At 66.9% G+C, this 18,039-nt stretch overlaps 2 protein-coding genes across 11 annotated transcripts; one reads left to right on the top strand and one right to left on the bottom strand.

The window, feature by feature from the left end:
• The first annotated feature begins 255 nt into the window (after positions 1 to 255).
• Positions 256 to 8,395, top strand: TCEA2 (transcription elongation factor A2). Its single transcript, XM_059896461.1, has 10 exons — positions 256 to 706; positions 3,579 to 3,641; positions 3,953 to 4,058; positions 4,999 to 5,089; positions 6,160 to 6,290; positions 6,514 to 6,570; positions 6,929 to 7,083; positions 7,153 to 7,299; positions 7,880 to 7,951; positions 8,172 to 8,395. Exons 1-10 carry the CDS (start codon positions 374 to 376, stop codon positions 8,178 to 8,180), a joined length of 1,164 nt encoding a protein of 387 aa, XP_059752444.1. The 5' UTR covers positions 256 to 373; the 3' UTR covers positions 8,181 to 8,395.
• An 869-nt stretch (positions 8,396 to 9,264) lies between these two features.
• RGS19 (regulator of G protein signaling 19) lies at positions 9,265 to 15,452 on the bottom strand. Of its 10 annotated transcripts, none has more exons than XM_059897594.1 (7): positions 15,310 to 15,452; positions 12,631 to 12,667; positions 12,042 to 12,478; positions 11,710 to 11,831; positions 10,518 to 10,592; positions 10,173 to 10,407; positions 9,265 to 10,101 (listed from the first exon to the last, which is right to left on the bottom strand). In XM_059897594.1, the coding sequence occupies exons 3-7, from the start codon at positions 12,069 to 12,071 to the stop codon at positions 9,910 to 9,912; spliced, it is 654 nt and encodes a 217-aa protein (XP_059753577.1). In that variant the 5' UTR covers positions 12,072 to 12,478; positions 12,631 to 12,667; positions 15,310 to 15,452; the 3' UTR covers positions 9,265 to 9,909. The 10 variants fall into 10 exon arrangements, with proteins under 10 accessions (XP_059753577.1, XP_059753573.1, XP_059753574.1 ...); XM_059897590.1 differs by lacking the exon at positions 12,631 to 12,667 and adding an exon at positions 14,730 to 14,868 and having other exon boundaries at positions 12,042 to 12,139; positions 15,310 to 15,451; XM_059897591.1 differs by lacking the exon at positions 12,631 to 12,667 and adding an exon at positions 14,730 to 14,808 and having other exon boundaries at positions 12,042 to 12,139; positions 15,310 to 15,451.
• Between the last annotated feature and the right edge of the window lie 2,587 nt (positions 15,453 to 18,039).

Raw genomic sequence — 18,039 nt, 5'->3', positions numbered from 1 at the left:
GACAAGGTGCTGGGGGTTGGGGGTGGGCATGCAGAAACCCCGGAAAACCAGCCTGAGGACACCCCCCTTGACCATGCCCCGAGGGTCCCCGAGGCCACAATCCCGGCCGGAGCGCTCAGGAGGTCGGGCAGCGGCCCCGGGACAGCGGAAGGTGGCGGAGGAGGGCTCATGGGGCGGGGAGAGGGGACGGACCTCAGCGTGCCTTTGCGTCCCTGCGCAGTCGGACCCTGGCCGCCCCCGCGAGGTGTTGGGAGGAAAGCGCGGGCTCCGCGCCGCGGCCCCCACGCACGGCCGCGCCCTACGCTGCCGCAGCGCCCTCCGCCGGCTAACCGGTCCACAGGCGGCTGCCCGCGGAAGGACTACACTTCCTAGGATGCCCTGCGCGCCCCCTGGCTCCTGGGAGTTGTGGTCCGGGGCAGGGCGGGCGCGCGCGTGGCGGGCGGGCGTGAGAACTACGTGTCCCAAGATGCAGCGCGGTGCCGCGGGGGTCGGGGGTTTGAACGGAGGGTCTCCCGCCCGTGGCGGGGCTGCGTCTGCTGCGGCGGGTGCGGGAGGCTGCGGCGGCCGGGGCCGGGGTCCGGGTCGGGAGGCCGAGGCTGGCGCGGCGGGCGCTGGGGGCGGTGCCCCCGAGGCGATGATGGGCAAGGAGGAGGAGATTGCGCGGATCGCCCGGAGGCTGGACAAGATGGTGACCAAGAAGAGCGCGGTGAGGGGCGCGGGCCGCCAGGACCCCGGGACCCCCGCCCCGCCGAGCCCCCGCCGAGCCTGCCGAGCCCCCGTCAGGGCCGCGGCGACCACCCGAGGGGCAGGACGAGACTCCGCCCCGGGAGAGACTCCCGGGACACGGGGAGACCCCCGCCGGAGGCCGAGACCCCCGCCCTGGGCCAGCCCTGCCCTTCATCTCGCACCCACGGCAGAGGCCGCGATCCGGTCTGGACCTTGTCCCGGGAGCCAACCGCTCTGGACTCAAACCCCAACTGCCAGACTGAGACCCCGCAGGCCTGGGATCCGCCCGCTTCCTCCCTTCACTCCGGAGCCCCTCGGGAGCCCGGGCTGGTGGAGACCCTCCTCGGCCCAGTCCCTCCAGGCCCCTGCGGAAGCCCCGGCCCGTGCAGCCCTGACTGGCCGCCCCGCCCTCCTCGCCTTCCTCCTCCCCAGCCTGGGCATCCTCGAAGTCCCCCAGAACTCCCCGCCGAGCCCCATCCCCGACTCAGAGCCCTCTGTCCCACCCTAGGTCTCCCACACCCATTCTCCGCCTTCAAGAGTTTGGAGTGTGAGATTGGACCCCCTTTTCCCCTGGAGCTACAGCGCCTCCCCTACCTCTGCCTGGCCTGGGGTTTGCGGCCCCCATCGTCTCATTTTCACTGGCCAATCGGCCAGAGGCCTTTCTTGTCTGGGAGGCCCTTTTTTTTCCTTGTCTGTTCAGCCCCCCAAGAACCAGGTTGCCCTAATAAATCCTTTCCCTTCTTTAGCCAGGGCTCAGCCAGCAGCTACTGGGGAGTGGGTAGATGCGTAGGCACCCTTGGGAAAGAGCCCTAGGAAGCCCCCAGCCTGGCCTGGGAATACGCGGGCGCAGGACTCCCCCCGACCCCCGCGACCAGCTGTGCTCACTCTGCGGCCGGCTTCTGTCGTCCCTCGGCCAGTGAGCCTTTGGGGAAGGCTGTGCCCGGTCTCGGGCTGGTGGTGGTAGGGGTGGACAGCACATGGGGCTTCAGTTTCAGGCCCCTCTCAACTTTGGACCTTGGTGATCTGGGTATCCTCGCAGGAAGCATCTTTGGTGGGTGGTACCTGCCTCTAGGGGGTGGAGAGGAGTCCTGCTGGCTCCCTGAGAGGCTCAATAAACGCGACCTGCTCTCTCCCCAGACTGAGCTCCTGGGGCGGGCCGAGTGGTGGTGGGGGCCGTGAGGGAGGCTCAGCTGGGGTCTTGAGATGCCTGCCCAACCACCCCAGGGCTGTGTGCCTGCACTGGTGGTTTGGGGGTGACTTTTGGGCTGAGCATGGTTGAGTCTGGGTCTTTGGACAGGGTTCTCCCCCCGGGGCTGGGAAGGGGGCTGGCTCCCACGCTTTCATTCATCCATCAAGCATCAGCCGCCTGCCCCAAACCCTGCATGATGTTCACACCCCTGGGAGGCTGTGGGCAGCACGGAGCAGGGATGTGGGAACATCTCTGGCTGTTTCCAGAGATGACCAGAGAAAGAAGCTGCTTCCCCTCTGAAGGAGACAAAACAAATGCCCCCCAGGTGGGGGCAGAGATGGGCTACGGAACCCACGGAGGGCTGGGTCGGGCCAGGCAGGACTGGGGGAGGGGGCATCTAGCTGGAGCACAGCATGGATGGAAGCCCAGGGGAGAATGAGGAGGGGGGACAGGTGTGGACTGGGAAGGGGGCTAGGGGGCTTGGGGTGCCATGGAGTGGGGAGTGAGAGCTAGCAGAGGCTCCTGGTGGGTCCCAGCACCTTTGAGGCCCCTTGGGGGAGTTGGGGGCCGTGACTGGGAATCACGTTTAAGCCCCTCTGGTCCGGAGGCCACAGAAAGCTGGCGTTCTGCAGCCCGGGGCTCCGTTTTGGGGAAGATGATCGATCGCAGAGTGGCTCTGTGCCCTCGGTTCTGGTGCCCATCTGTCCCCTCTGAGGAGCTGACTACAGGGCTGGACTCTGTAGCCCAAGGGGCAGGGCCTGCGGGGGTGATGAGGGGGGGGCAGCAGCCTGAGCAGAGAGGCCGTCCAGATCAGGGATGGGGCAGGTTCTGCCCCTCCCACGGCCAGGCTGCAGGACACCCGAGACTGTCACCCCTTGGATGGCTGCCTCCTTCATGTCGTGAGAGAGACACGCACACGTGAAACCACACCGGTGGGTTCCGTGAGCCTCCTGTGGAGGAAGGCAACGCAGGGAGCGCGTGGGGTGGTGCCAGGCTGCTTGCCGTCTTCCGCGCGAGAGGCCTCGCCGAGAGTGTGTCATTTGCACAGAGCTCTGGAGGGAGAGTGGGGCAGGCGTGTCGCCGGCAGTGGGAGCAGCAGGGGCAGAGGTCCCAGGGCGGGCGGCTCGGCCCCCTGAGGGGCCCTGGGGAGCTTTGCCTGCTGCGGAGGCGTGTGGCCCTTGTGCGTGCGGCTGCGGCCGATGCGGGCAGGGCAGGGAGACGGGGCTCTGTCACAGCCGTCCAGGCGAGGTGACGCGGCTGGAGGGAGTGAGCAGGGGGTGTGGGGTGCACATGAGGGGAGCAGAGGCCCCTGAGGGCTTGGCCCCAGCAGGCGGCACTGAGGAGAGGCGGCCTGAGCCACGTGGGCGGGGGATGTGGGACCGGGCAGGTGCGGGCACTCCTGGGGCTGCGCCTCCACCTGGTGCGGCGCCCCTGCTGGGGAGGGGCTTCGGCCCTTCCCCCCGACGGCCCTCGGGGGCCCTGGGCTGGGGTTAAGTGCACAGCTGCTTCCCCTCTCATGCCTGCCTTCCCTGGGCATCTGACCCCAGGTGGATCTGCAAACTGTCACTGCCTTGTGTTCCCCCAACCCTCGTGTGTGGGAGGAGCTGAGCTTGCCCACTGAGACCTCAAAGTCGTTCACGAGGGTCCTCCCTTCTCCTTCCAGGATGGAGCCATGGACCTGCTGCGGGAGCTGAAGGCCATGCCCGTCACGCTGCACCTGCTGCAGGTAGGGCCCTGTGTGCCCCCCCAGCTCCCAGGCACCTGGCAGAGCTTCCTGCCCCCCACCCCGGCCCTTGGTTGGCATGAGTCCCTGCCCCTGAGGAGACTGTCCCTTGCCTTTCTCTGATGCTCCAAGAGACAGGGAGGGGCGTTCAAGGAAAATCCACTGCGTCCCTCACTGAGCTTCCCGCAGATGGGGCAGTAACCGTCAGGAGGGCATCCCTCCCCTCGCTGGTCCCCAGCCTGCCCTGTGGGAGTCACCGAGGGTCTGTGGGGAGGGTCTGACCGCTGCCCCCAACCTGGCCGCTTGCCTTGCAGTCCACCCGCGTCGGCATGTCCGTCAACGCCCTGCGGAAGCAGAGCTCGGACGAGGAGGTCGTCACGCTGGCCAAGTCTCTCATCAAGTCCTGGAAAAAGCTCCTGGGTGCGGGTCAGGCAGCCTAGGCTGAGCGTGGGGGCAGGGGGCACCCACGATGCGCTGGCCCTTCGCAGACTGTGCTGTTCCCGAGCCAGGGCCACCTGGGGCCCAGTCCCGGCAGCACGGGCTCAGGCTGGGAGGAGAGGGACTCCACGAGGAGCAAGGGGAAGAGTAGAGGGGAGGGGGCTGCGCTGAGCCCTGGAGGGGGACCTGGCAGAGCTGGGGGAGGTCGCCCGGGGGGAAGAGTCAGAGGGCAGGGGGCAGCTCCGGACGTGGGGAGGGGAGGGGGCGGGGCGAGGAGGGGGAGGAGGAGGAGGGAGGGGGGTGGGGTTAGGAGGAGGAGGGAGGGGGGTCTGGAGCCGCTCAGGGGGAACAGGGGCAGCCTCTTTCTAGGGACAGTGGGGCGACTGGGATGCCACCACTGGACCCTGAGGTTCCCCTCCCTTCCCAGCCCCTCCTGGGCTCTGTCCAAACCCTTGGGAAACAGAGCTGCATGTCCTGGGCTTCTCTCCAGTCCTGCGTGGCTGTTGGGCTGCGTGTTGGACAAGCGTATTTATTCTGGTGGCGTATGGGACGCTTCTCGTCCCGTGGGAAGGTCCCCAGCGCAGGCTGGGACTCACTCGATGGCTCGCTCTGGGGCCTGAGGCCCAGCTGGGGAGTGGCCATGTCCGGCCTGCCTGCGGTGACCAGCCTTTGTCCAAGTCCAGACGTGCCATCCGTGAAGGCCGTCACTCTGGGGGGGATTTCTGTACTCAGGGAGACTTTTCAGGACCTTCCTTGGCTGGGGAGAGAGGACCCCAGTCGTTCGCAGGAAGCTGGGGCTGGGGGCAGGGTCCGATGGCTGGGGCTGTGCCTTGGTGGTGGTCTGCCCCCCTCCCTGGCCCTGCCCTGCCCTCCGGGTCTGCCTTCTCCCAGCCAGCCCTCCCTTCTTTCCCGGCACATGCAGATGCTTCAGACGCCAAAGCCAGGGAGCGGAGGAGGGGCGGGCCTCTGCCCACATCGTCCTCCAAGGAGGCCTCCGAGGCCCAGGACCCCAGGTAGCACGTCTGGAAGGCAGACACACACCCCGCCCATGGCCCCACCTTCTCGGCAGACCAGGGTGCGGATTTCCAGGGGCCCTGGGTGCGGGGGCCGAGGTCATCAGCCCTTTCAGCTCCTCGGGAGGGACTCTCCCCAGGGTCAGCCTCTTGCTGGACATTTTCCCTCCAGAGATGCCTCTGGATCTTTTAGCCCCAAGCATCTGAGGGGGAGGCCCTGTCTGCCGGGCTGCACGGAGCTGACCCACAGCCTGAGCGGGCCTGTGGGAGCCCATCGCCCACACCCCCGGATCCAGGCCCCGGTCCAGGGTCTGGTTCTCGCGGGCTAACTCTGGCTACCCCCGTTGGCCTGGTGTCTCTGGCTGCCGGCCCCTCCCTCCCCGGCGATGCCCCAGGCTGTGGCATGGTGCAGGTTTTGGGGCTACTGAGGCCTCCCTGCTCCTGCCGCCCCAGGGATGGGCTGTGGCTGAGAGGCTGCTTTGCCCTTGACCCCACTGGGCAGCAGTGGCCAAGGGCGAGGGAAAGCTGAGCTTTGGATTCATGGCATGGCCGTGCAGAGACGTGGGCTCATCCGCCCACCTGCACGTGTTATTTTTCCTCCAGGAAGCCGCCTGCTTCCACTGACTTCCGTGGAGGTCACAAGGTCACGAGATGCAGGGGCGTGAGAGGAGGGCCGTGGGTGGACAGAGCCTTGTGGACAGGCAACCCATGGAGGGGGGTGCCCAGACCTACAAAGGGTGGGGCTGCTTGCATAGTGGTACTTGGTCTTGGGTGATCCCTAGTCCCGTCTGCCTGTCCCTGACCTGGCAGTTTGCGTCGGGCAGTGTGGCCCCGTGTTCCAGGTCTCCCTGAGGGTGGGGATCCCGTCTGGAGTGTGTCCCACCCAGTGATCCTCACTGCCTCTGGCCTGACCGCATGGACATGCTGGACCTGACTGCAGATGGGCAGGGTTCTGGGCCGCTGTCAGGGTGGAGCAGACGGGGTCTGGGGGCATCGTGGCTGTGACATTGGCTTTTCTGGGGACCGGCATCTCATGGAGGTGCACGCGGCCCGAGCGGGCCTCTCTCCAGCCGCAAGAGGCCAGAGCTGCCCAGGACGCCATCGACACCCAGGATCACCACGTTTCCTCCGGTGCCGGTCACCTGTGACGCCGTGCGCAACAAGTGTCGCGAGATGCTGACCGCTGCCCTGCAGACGGACCGTGAGTGCCTGGGCCGGGGCCACCCAGCACACCTCGGGGTCCTGGCTCCTGACACACGCTTGAGTCCCAGGTGGCCTGGGCCCTGCCTGCCTGTGGAGGCCTGAGTCCAAGCCCGTGCTGCTGACCTTGGGGGCAGGGAGCCGGGGGTCTTTGGGGAGCAGGGAACCTGGATCCCGCGCAGGGGGGAGCCGGCAGGGCAGCCGGTCAGGGCTCCTTCTTGCAGATGACCACGTGGCTGTCGGTGCAGACTGCGAGCGCTTGTCGGCCCAGATCGAGGAATATATCCTTTGTGCAGCGGCTCGGGGGCTGGAGTTCTGGAGGACTTGCGGGGCCGGCCAGGCTCAGCTCCCCTCGTGGCCACTGTCCTGCGCCCTCGCCAGGGGGTTGGGCGATCGGGCGGGCTTGCTTGTCTTGACCAGGGGGCTCCTCCCAGACCCTCTGGGGTCTGACCGGGCCTGCGGTGGGCCTGGGTCCCGGGCCTCCAGCCTGCAGTTGGGTCTCAGCCGGGAAAGCGTCAGTGTCGACGACCCGCTGTGGCTGGCTCTTCCGACACGGCCCCCACGAAAGGCCCTGGCTGACTTGGGGCAGGGGTGGAGGGCAGGGCATCGGCCTCCCTACGGGTCCTTAAACGTCCGCACGCATCTTCCGGGACGTGGGGAACACGGACATGAAGTACAAGAACCGCGTGCGGAGCCGCCTCTCCAACCTCAAGGACGCCAAGAACCCCAGCCTGCGGCGCAATGTGCTGTGCGGCGCCATCACGCCCCAGCAGATCGCCGTGATGACCTCGGAGGTGAGCCCGTGGGGGCGCGGGGGGCTGCCCCTGGGGGGCCGCGGGCTAAGCACGCGCCCCTCGCCCCAGGAGATGGCCAGCGACGAGCTGAAGGAGATCCGCAAGGCCATGACCAAGGAGGCCATCCGCGAGCACCAGATGGCGCGCGCGGGCGGCACGCAGACCGACCTGTTCACCTGCGGCAAGTGCAGGAAGAAGAACTGCACCTACACACAGGTGAGCGTCGGCAGCCCTCCCGGGGCCCCGCCCCTCCTCGGAGCCGCCCATGCCCCTGCTATGCAGGCTGGATCCCCCTTGCGCCTGGACACGTGCGGTGTGAGTGGCGCTGGGACGGGGGTCCGACAACCTAGTCTCCGATGGGGCCGGGAGCTGCGGTCACCCTTGGGGCCTCCCTCTTGCCGAGGACCCCTGCTCCCCAGTAGGCAGTCTCGGGCGGTGGCTCCAGCCCGTCCTGGGGCACTGAAGTTTGGGAGCCCGGCCCCGCTGTGTTGCTGCTGGTGGGAGGATGGGTGTCCGGTGGTGGTAGCAGGACTACACTCAGAGTCGTGGAGGTGGACGCTGATGTCGGCCCCAAGAGATGTCGGGGGGCCCTGTAAGAGGAAAGCGGTTGGGGCGACTCCAAGGTTGGGGTTGCAGGGCAGCCTCAGCCCAGGTGACGTGAGGCCAGCGCGGCCCGAGGCCATGGGTGGCGGCTCCCCAGGTTGTGACTCCTGGGAAGTCCTGCTCCCTGGGGCCTCCAGCTGCAAGTGACTGAGGCCCTGGGGCTGGGCCCCTCCCACCGTGGCCCTCCCCACAGGTGCAGACCCGCAGCTCCGATGAGCCTATGACCACGTTCGTCGTCTGCAACGAGTGTGGAAACCGCTGGAAGGTAGGTGGGTGAGCCCAGGCCATCCCCAGCCCTGTTCTCTGGAGGTGGGTGTCTCCGGCCTTTGTGGGGTCTGTGGTGTGACTTGGGGGATGGATGGCCATGCCAGTCAGCCCCCTGGGAGCTTTGGAGATGGTGGATGGAGACCCCAGCCCTGCCTCCTGCCCTTTGGGGTCCTGCGGGCCGCACGGCTGGATGGACGCCTCTCACCTGTTTCTTGCAGTTCTGCTGAGCCCTGCGCATGTGTGCCTGCAGCCTTGGGCCACGGCCAGTGCGGGCCATCGCCCTTTCCCCATCCTCTGCCAACAGATGCAGCTTGTCTGGAGACCTGCCCTTTGCCCACCTGGCCTTCCTCAGAAGGCAGCACACCCTGCCCCCCACCCTGCCTGCAGTGCACCTTTCTTCCTCTTTCCCCCCAGTTATTAAATGTTTCATTTTGCCACTGTTTTTTCCCTGGCCCTTGGTCCTGGTGGGCCATGCACAGGCTTGGGCTTCAAGCTGGGTCCCCCATCCCCTCATCTCTGGTTTGATCCCCCCAACCCCCGCCGCTGCGGGGACAGCCCACCTCCCTGGGGTCAGGTGACGCTGAGGCTTGGCCTCGTGGAACAGCACTGGACGGAAGAGCCCGCTGGCTCTCAGAGGGGCCCGAGTGCGCCCGTGGGAGGGGCAGGGCTGGGCACGCATAGCATGAGGATCAGGTGGGGAGGGCCGCGGGCGCACGGAGGAGCCGGGGTCTCACGACCTCTCCAGGCACCGCAGCTCAGGGTCCAGGGATTATGGGCGGGAGGCTAAGTCTGGGCCCCACAGCCGTGCCTGCCTGCAACCCTTCACGATGCCCCACTGCTCGTGGAAGCAGTGTGGATGGGGGTGGACCCCTGACCAGACCCTCTGCGCCCCGGTTGCAGCGTTGAATCGCTTTACCAAGCAGAAACTCAGGGAACAGGGTGGCAAGTGTGTGCCTTGTGGGGCCCGTGAGACAGTACAGGTGACCGCCCAGCACCCAGGTTCTCGGGGAGGTCTCCCCCGTAAGTGTCCTGCCCCAGCCGGCCAGCCCCTGCCAGGGACCCTGCCTGCCCAGGACCTGGCCGGTGCCTCTTGCTGCGTTGCCACCCTTGGTGGCCAGGTGCCTTTGGGGCCACAGCGCCCTCGCGTGGGGAGGGCGGAGCACAGCTGCCTGCTGAGGCTGCTGCTCTGAGGGGTGGGGTTGGAGCAGAGCACAGGGTCCCTTCACTGAGCCTGGCTGCTCCCCTGCTGGGGGTCCTGGGCAACTCCTCCTCCCCTAGTTGCCCCCACAAATGTGGACAGAGGGGAGAGGCTTTTACTTTAAAAATATCTTCAATAATAAGATTCTATTTTGCGGGGAAGAGGAGTGGAGTTAAATATGAAAACTTTTTTTTTTTTTTTTTGATAAAACACACAGTGCCATGTTTCCTGGTTTAAACTCAATGAACATATAAAAGAGAAACCGGGTCCTGCTGCCTTGAGCCTCGTTCTGAGGTCCTGGGTCTGATCCCGGGGTGCAGATGGCACCAGCTGGAGGTCTCCTCTTGTCACAGAACTAGACAGTACAGGGGTTCTGTTCTCCACCAAAGGCATTTCTCAGGGCCCCCAGGAGCCCGGGGAGGAGGACCTTGTGAGCTTTGTGGGTCCAGGATGCTTTCAGGGAGGGCGCCTCCTTTCACCAGGTGGGAACCCCAGCAGGAAGCGCTCAGTGGGGGTGGTGGTGCTGGAGGGGCCGCCTAGGCCCAGAGGCCCTCACGCCTGCCTCTCGGCTGGATCCTGGGGCGCTGGGTCCTCTGGGTGGGGAAGGGGGCTTCTGGCCTGCCCTGCACCCGGAGCTCCTGCCTGGGACCGCCCGGGGCGCTGGGCCCGGCGGGTGTGCCCCACACGTGAAGCGCTCTTGTGAAAGGAGTCTCTGCCCGCGGGAGGGGTCCCGCGTCCAGGCAGCCACGGTGGGCAGTCTAGGCTTCACTGGAGGACGTGGAGCGCCCCCGGAGCAGCAGGGCGCGGTAGGCGGGGGAGCTGAGGAAGCGGGGGTAGGAGTCTCGGTGCATCAGCGTGTAAATCTGCAGCTGCGCGTCGTCAAACGTGTGCGCCGACGGCTCCTGCATCTTCTTGTTGATGCCCTCCCGCACCCGGGAGTCCAGGCTCACCTGCGGGACAGGGGCCGCGGTCAGGGGCCCGCAGGCGCCCCCGCCCCCCACCCCGGCCCCGCGCGGCGCACCTCCTTGGGGGACAAGATGGACACATAGTCCTCGTAGATGAGGCGCGCCTTCTCGTCCACCACGTGCTGGTTGGCCTCGGCCTTGAGCTCCTCGCACGCCAGCCAGAAGAGCATGTTCTCCTCGCTGTACTCGGTGCGCAGGAACTCCCGGAACACGCTGCGGCCCGCTGGGCTGTGCATCAGCTTGTCGAAGGACTGCGCCCAGCTCCGCACCTCCTCGGGGCTCGGCGTGGCGCTGCGGGGAATGCGCATCCGGGTATCCGCCACCGGCCGCGCCAGGCCCCGCCCCCTCCGCCCGGATCCCCCCACCCGCCCACACCGCGCAGACCCCCGGCCAGGACTCACCAGGCTTCGCAGCTGGGGAGGGGCTGCAGCCTGCTCTCCCGGGAGGCCCGCCACGCTCGCCGCCGCTCCTCGTTCCTGCCGGCAGAGGGGAAGGTGGCACTGCCCTCCGCGGCACGCGTGTGCGCGCAGGAGGCTGGTCACACAGTGACACCGACACGTGTCTGTATGGGCACGAGGCCTAGGGGCTCTCAGCACACGTGTGAACCCCCTGCAGGGTGGGTCTGCTCCTTTCCCACACTCCAGTCCGGCCCTGGGCCCGTTTTCTTGCCTTTGGTGCTTCACAGGCCCCTGGGGTACCTCTCCCTCCCTGGCCTGACCTCGACCCCCACTGCTGTCTCCCAGAGACTCCGGCTGATGTGGAGAAAGCCCCCAGCCCGTGTGTCTGACCCCTGACTCTCCCTCGGGGTCCTGCTTCTCTCCTGCGTTCCTGGCACAGCGTCAGTGCTGGCTCCCCAGGGCCACTGAGACAGCTAATGGACACCTCAAACTCAAAGGGCCAGGCAGAACTCAGTCCCACCCTACCCCCACCCGCCAGACGCCAGACTCCCCGCTTGGCCCCCACGGCCAGATGCTCAGCGGGCCCTAACAATTCACGGCCTCGTGTCTCTACCCCCAGGCGCTCCCTCTGCTGTTTCAGGCCTCAGTTGCTCACTGCACTGGTCAGCTGATCCCCCTTTGGGTCCCCTCAGCGCTGTCCACTCAACAGCCAAGAGATGGAAGCCCGAAAAGGGCCAGGCCTCTGCAAGGCACAAAAACCCCAACAGGTTCCCTACGTGCCTAGAAACCACAGTCCCCCTGGAGGCCCCATGTCCACCCCCTGCACTGTCCCAGGGCCAGGTCTCTGCTTAAAGCTCCTCCACCTGACACAATCTGTAGGACCTGCTTTTGTTCTGCTGTGGGTCCCCAGGGCCAGTCTGGGCCGGCTTACAGTAGACACGCGCGCACGCGCGCACACACGTGCGCGTGCACGTGCTGGCTAGGTGCCTGCATGTGGACACAACCTCGGTACACCAGCCATGAAAGTCACACACACAGAGGGGCCTGGGCACTGGCCGCCGGTCACCAGGCCCCTGGACGAGGGCTGTGGGTGATGCCTCAAAGGCCCCCGAGGGGCTGAGTGGGGTCCTGGGCCCCAGGTCCGCTCAGTGCCCCCCTCCCCGCCGGGCACACGGTGCACCCCAGGCCCACGTACCAAGAGCAGCTGCAACAGCAGCACCAGCACAAGCAGCAGGGGTTTCGCCCGGGGGGGGCCGGGGGGGCCGCATCAGGACTGGACATGGAGGGAGGCTGGTCCCCCTCCTCTGGCCCTGTGTGCTGGGGGAAGACGGGGCCACCTCAGCCTCCAGGCAGAACCTGTCGGAACCACCTGCTTCACCCCCCGCCCCCCGCCTGCCTGCTGGGGGCCGTGCTTGCTCCCGGGGGGGGGGCATGACCCTTCTGGCCTCCCAGGTGTCCAAGGGTCTCCCAACTCCTAGTCATACCCCCAGCCCCCGAGGGACAGAGTCAGCGGTGGAGGCGGCCCACCTGCTTCTCAGCCTCAGGCGGGGTGGGCATGGGTGGGTGGAAGAGGTTGCCGGGGCTCCGTGGTGCCTGCTCCAGGACCCTCACCACAGCCTGGGGCTCTGAGAAGAGAGGCCGGGACTCTCACGGAGAACCTGACACCGGTGGCGGCCTGCCGCCCTGGAGAGGTCCCGATCCTCCCGGAGGCGTCCCCCCGCCCCCTGCCCGGCCTCCCGCCTCCAGACCGCTCTGCCCAGGCCCTGACCCCCACTCCAGTCTACACTGTGGCTGTGAGGGGATGTGAGGTCAGGAAGGAGGGGACCCCAGACAAGATCTCCACAGGAGGTTCTGGGACACCCCCATCTGCTCGCTCCCTGGGAAGCCGGAAGCCAGGGTTCCTCTTTCTTGGTTTCCGGCTCCTGGCCCCTCCCAGGGGGGCTGGAGGTCCTCAGAGTCTGGGGCTATAAGGGCGGTGCATAGGGGTGGTGGTCAGACATTTAGACCCCCCCCCCCATCCCAGCTCCCTCCATCCCAGGTTTTCCTCGGCTGGTGGGAGGTGGTGAGGGTTGCTCCCCACGAAGGAGTCCGGATCAGCCCTGGGGAGGCTCCCCACCTGCTCCTGGGGACTCAGTAGGGGCAGCAGACCAGGCCTGCGACAAGGAGGACTTGAGTAGGACTTGGGGCTGGGGCGGGACGTCCTGAGGGTGCGGGAAGTGCAGCAGGAGCCGGTGAGGAGGGCCGAGAGCCGCCAGGGACCGCCACCTTCTCGGCCCGGTCACTGGCCCGGCACCCGAACACTCGGCTGGCACCTTCCCGCGCCCAGGGTCTCCCGGCCTCCCTTCCCCTCCCCCCCCGCCAGGCTGCGGAAACCGCTGCGGCCCCAGGCCTCGCCGCAGGGCAGGGCAGGGCAGGGCGGGCGCGCCGGGCGGCGGCGGGGGAGGGGGCGCGTCCTGCTCCCGGGCGGGTCGGAGCCGCGGGGTCCCTTCCGCTCGGCGTCGGGGCGCACCTTCCACGGTGCGGGCGCGCGGGGGACGCCGGCGCCCCATCCTGGTGAGCGGCCCCCGCGGGAAACCCGCGGACCCGAGCCGCGGGGGCGGCCAATCAGGGTCCAGGAGGCAGTTTTGAACGCCTCCCCACCTGCCTCCCAACCTCTACCTCGGCCTGCGCCCACCTCGGCCCAGGCGAGGCGCCCCGCCCCACCGCCGGGGCCGGGGGCGCCCCCTGGCACGTCTGCCGCGCGGACCTTCCTGAAAACCCGCCGCGAGATGCTCAGGACTTGGTTTCACTTTATTTTCTCACTAAATGATCATCCTCCCTGCTGCCCCCCATCCCTCAGCTCTTGGCCTTTTAACGTCTGTTTGGTCCATGTTGGCCTCGTGGGGTGTCCGATGGCAGGAGAGGAAAGTGGACGCTCTGGGACAGGCCCCGGGTCAGTCACCAGGCTAGGTAGCTCCTGCCTCCCAGCCACTGACCAAGTGCTGCGCTCAGAGGTGACAGCCCGGGATATGCACAGCTGGGGCACCTCTGCCTCCAGAGCCTGGGCGTGCGGAGGCCTCGGCCTTGACCCAAATCTGGGGGCCAGGTGTAGGGTCCCACGGGGCCTTGGCCACTCGGCCACCTGCCTGGCTTCCCCTGAGATCGCTGGGGGCGACCCTCAAACTGGATCCCACTGGCTTCCAGCAAACAGATGGGGAAGAAGCAGCCCGACAGCATGCCTACCCTCAGGGGTCAAGTTTCTAGGGAAAGGAAGGGGTGTGGCAACCTCTGAGGTCTGGTAGCTGTACCCCAGACGGGCTGTGACTTCCCCAGGCAGAGCCGCTCTTCCTCCTCTGCACCCCTACCCACTGTGAGTGGGGGCAGGGCCCCAACCCCCCCCCCCCCCCAGCACCCGGAAGGCTGTACCCCTCTAGGCTGCCTTCTCCAACTCAGCTCTGACTTGGACAAGGGGAGCTGCCTGAGGGTGCAGGGCCCAGGTGCTGGGGCCGAGTCTGGGGTGGGGAGGGGCAGGCGGAGAGGCCGCCCCTTCTGTCCTGGTTGTAGGCCCTGCACCTGGTCACCCATCCCTGGGCCTGGCTCCCTGCACCCTCCTCAGGCTGGCTGGGGCCACCTGTACCCCTGGGGCACCTGCTCTCTTTCTTGGTGGGGGTCCAGGGTCTGAACCAGGGTTCCCGCCCCTCATTCGGGCACGTGGGAGGGGGCTCCCTCCCCTTCCCCAGCCCCTCCAGGCTTTGGCCCCTAAGTCTGGGATGGGAGAAGCTGGACAGGCAGCAAGTTTGGCCTCTGGGGACCGAGGCTCCCTCGGGAGCGGCTGCTGCTCTGCTCCACAGAAGGAAAAAGAACGTCCCCGAGCCCGCCCAGTCCAAAAAAAGAATAAGAAAATGTGACAATCCCAGGAAAGAAATGCCACAACCTTTGGGAGGGGGGTTGACAGAGGGGCTCCATTCCCTTCTTCTCATCCTCCTCAGCACCTTTCCTGTCTGCTGCGCCGCCCCCCTCCCCCGTAGGGAAGTCCCAGCCTGGCTCCTCCAAGGCAGGCCAGGTCTTCCTGGCCCTGGTGACCCTCGCCACGGCCCACCTCTACAATGGTGGGGGCAACCCACTTCTCTCTCCCTCTCTCTCATGGTAGGGTTTGGCCTGGAGAAGTCTGCCCCTTCCTCCAGCCTCTGACGCCCCCACCCCAATCTCAAGGAACTCGCCATGCGCCCCACTCACCAGCGACCCAAAGGCGAGGCAGGGGCGGGAGGGGCCAGGTTCGCTCTGGGCCCCACCCTGGCTGCCGAAGGGGCGTGTACTGCAGCAGCAGGACTCAAGTCAGACGGCAGGAGGTCCTCCTGCGCGTTCTGGAGCGAGGCTGGCGCCAGGAGCCCCCGATCGGCTCGGGCCGGGGGCGCAGCGCCTCCCCTGCGACTGGCAGGGATGAGTGGCTGCCAGAGCCAACAGGGTGGGGGCGGGGGCAAACCGGGTGTCCCGCCTCGGCCCCTCCCCACAGGCTGAGGGGGGGGACGGGAGACGCGGAAACCTGGGTTCTTCCGGCCCCCCCACCCCCGCTTTGAGCAATCACTTCCCCAGGCTTTGAGCTGCAGAAAAGGGGAACCCGGTTGCAACGGCCCCTCCCCCACGCGCGGGGACGGGCTCCAGTCCCGCCGCGGCCCAGGGTCCACGTGGACCCCGCGGCGGAGTCCTTGGGGCGCAGATTCGGGCGCCGGTTTCCGAGGCTCCCGCCCCGCACGGCCCCCGGGCCCTGGCCGGAGGGGCAGGGCCGCGGTCCTCGGCGCCGCGCGCGCGCACTCACCGGCCGCGCTCCCGAGCCACTCGCGCCGCAGCCGCCGGCCCGCGCGCTCCGAGGTCCGGCCGAATCGTCGGGGAGCGGGCGCAGGCTTCAGTGCGCAGGCGCCTCGGCCTCACTTCCCCAAAGCGCGGGGCCGGGACTTCCTCGCGCGGGCAGACGCCGGCCCGGCCCGCCCCGCCCGGCGCGCCCCGCCCCGCGCTCGGCCGGCTCAGCGCCCCACGCGCCCACTCCCCACCGCCCCGCGCGCAGGAGCGCGGCGCTTCCGTACCCACCGTCGCTTAGGGTGGCCCGTGCTGATGATGGGGCCTCTGGCCCCCCGGGCCGGCTGAGTTGGTACTGCGGCAGCTGGGGGTGTGGCCGTGCCCCAGCTCTGCTCGGCGGGGCCGGTCCAGCGTTGCCGTTACGGGGTGGGGTGGGGTGGGGTGGGGTGGAGGTGGGGGGGCGTCCCCATAGGCTACTTGCCCCGCTCGAGGGAGAGGCCACTGGAAAGGACTGTCCCCCGTGGTCAGTCCCGGCCCGGCCCTAGCCTCTCTGGCACTGGGTGTCCTCCCCTGTGAAATAGGGTTAAGGGCGCGCTGTCACCGTGCTGTAGGGGACTTCCCAAGGAAGGGGGTTCCTGGGCTTCGGTGCCAGTGATGCCGGGGGTACTGGTTCTTATATCCGGGGTCGCCAAATGTCCCTGTCCGTGGGGCCTGGCTGAGTCCCTTTCAACCCCTCCAGTTGCCCCCAGATGTTCTACAGTTTAAAGCCACACCTCCCCTTTGCTACGAATGCCTGTCCCTTCTCTTTGGACAACTCTCCTCATATTTTATGACCTGGTCTAGCTGTGAGTTAAATTCCTTATCCCAGCATGCTTTGGGCCAGTGTCTGGGAGGCCCTGAGCCTGCTCTGGAAGTGGTCTGCAGAGTGTCTGAGTCCCCCTGGCCTCCGACCGTACGCAGCGCCTGTCCCCTGGTGCCCAGGGCCCGCTCACAAAATGCCTTCCAGTTGCTCAAGTTGTAGGTGATCACTTTTTTCAGTGCTCTTGGGGGTATAAAGGGGAGTGGAGATTTTACATGCGCTCTTCATTCATCCAGCAAATGTCTGCGTGTCCCCTGTGTGCCAGTCAGTGGGACCTGGCAGTGAGCAGGACAGACAAGCCCCGGAGCAGACAAGAAGTGGACTTGCAGACTGGGTGAGAGGTGAGGAGGGCTAAGGAGAACCACAGAGCGCGGAGGTGGGTGTTTCAGTGCTGCCTCTTGCTCAGCACAGGACAGAGCTGGAGCCGCTAGTAGAGCAGCAGGGCAGGAGCTGAGCTGAAGAGAGTGCGGGCCAAGGTCAGGGAGGAGAGAGGGGCCCTGCAGTCTGGGGGGCCTCTTGATGCCGTGTGCCCAGGGGGGCTTGGCTGCCATGTTGACAGGCTGGCTGGAACAGGGCAGAGGCTGGAAGCCTGCCCAGATGGGAGGTGGCTGCTTCTTATTTAGCCTAGATAACAGTCCTGGGAGGTAGGTCCTTCAAAGACGGGCCAGAGCTTAGTCAAGGTCACACAGCCCTGCCTATGCCATGGTGCTTGACGTGGCATCTTCACCCACCTCCTGAGACGTGTGGGGCAGCTGGATGCGGGTGTGGGTCAGCGCACTTCTCTTCCACTCAGGCCACACTCTATACGCTTCTCTGGCCCGCCCCTCCCCCTCCCAGCCCTCCATACACTGTCCTTCCTCTCGCCACCCCCGCATGTCCCCCGGCCACTTAGGCCTCTCCATGCCCCTTGCCTCAGCCCTCCTGGGTCTTCTGCCCTTCCTCTGGGGAGTCTATCCCATGTTTCACAGGAGGAACCAAGTGGGCTGGGCAGGGGCTCATTCAAGGCTGTGCAGCAGGTAATGCTGGGGGTGGGATTTGAACCCAGGACCCTCTGTCTAGAGCATGAGCTCCCAGCCCCAGAGACCCACCTGATCCCTCACAGCCCCCAGTACCTTGGGCTGTGGCCTACATGCTTTGCTTTCCCATAGCAGAAACCTCCTTCAGGCCCTGCAGAAATGTCCTCGGGCACTTTCCCGGGCCTTCTCTGCAGACCGAGGACCCCTCCCTGGTGTGGGGATCAAAGGATGCCCATGTGCCAGCCCCACACCTGGTGCAGAGCTGTCTGTGTGGCCGCCCTCTTGCTGGCCTCCTCAGGGCGGTGGGTGCCTCTCTCGTCCTCTGTCCTCAAGTGCGTGCCTGATGCTCCCCTTCCCTGTCTCTCTGCCCCTCGCCCAAGCCACCTTCTCTTCCCCTGTTCCTTGTTTCCCCTACCTGCCTGAACCGCCCCCCGCCCCCTCCCGCCCATAGAGAGCTCCCCCCTCCCTCATGGAGCTTCCAGTCTCCAGCTCCACACACAGTTCTGGGCTTGGATCAATGCCAAGGGTGCAACAACCCAGAACAGGCGAAGGGTCCTGTGAGGGGGAAGGGCTCGCTGAGGACACAGAGGGCTCAGGTCCCCATTCTGAGCTGCGTCAGGGAGGGTGTTGGCCGCCACAGAGCAGGAGTCCTTGCTGGACCCCAGCTCTGACCTCTGCCAGTAGAGGGCCCACCCCTCCAGGACCAGTTCTCTGCTGCAGGCTGGCAACTCTGCCAGAGCCTCCTGGCAGGGGAGGGCCTTGTCTGAGGCCCCCACCTCTGTAGCCCGCTGGACTGCTGGGAGGGAGGAAAAGGGAGAGCCGGCTAAGAGAAATCTCAGTCTCTGCAAAGAGCCTGTGTTGGGCAGGAGAGTAAGTT

The sequence above is a fragment of the Balaenoptera ricei genome, chromosome 15, assembly GCF_028023285.1.
Source record: "Balaenoptera ricei isolate mBalRic1 chromosome 15, mBalRic1.hap2, whole genome shotgun sequence".
Taxonomy (NCBI): Eukaryota; Metazoa; Chordata; class Mammalia; order Artiodactyla; family Balaenopteridae; genus Balaenoptera; species Balaenoptera ricei.
Note: the sequence above shows the minus strand (reverse complement) of the source record. Positions and strands in the feature narration are given on the sequence as shown.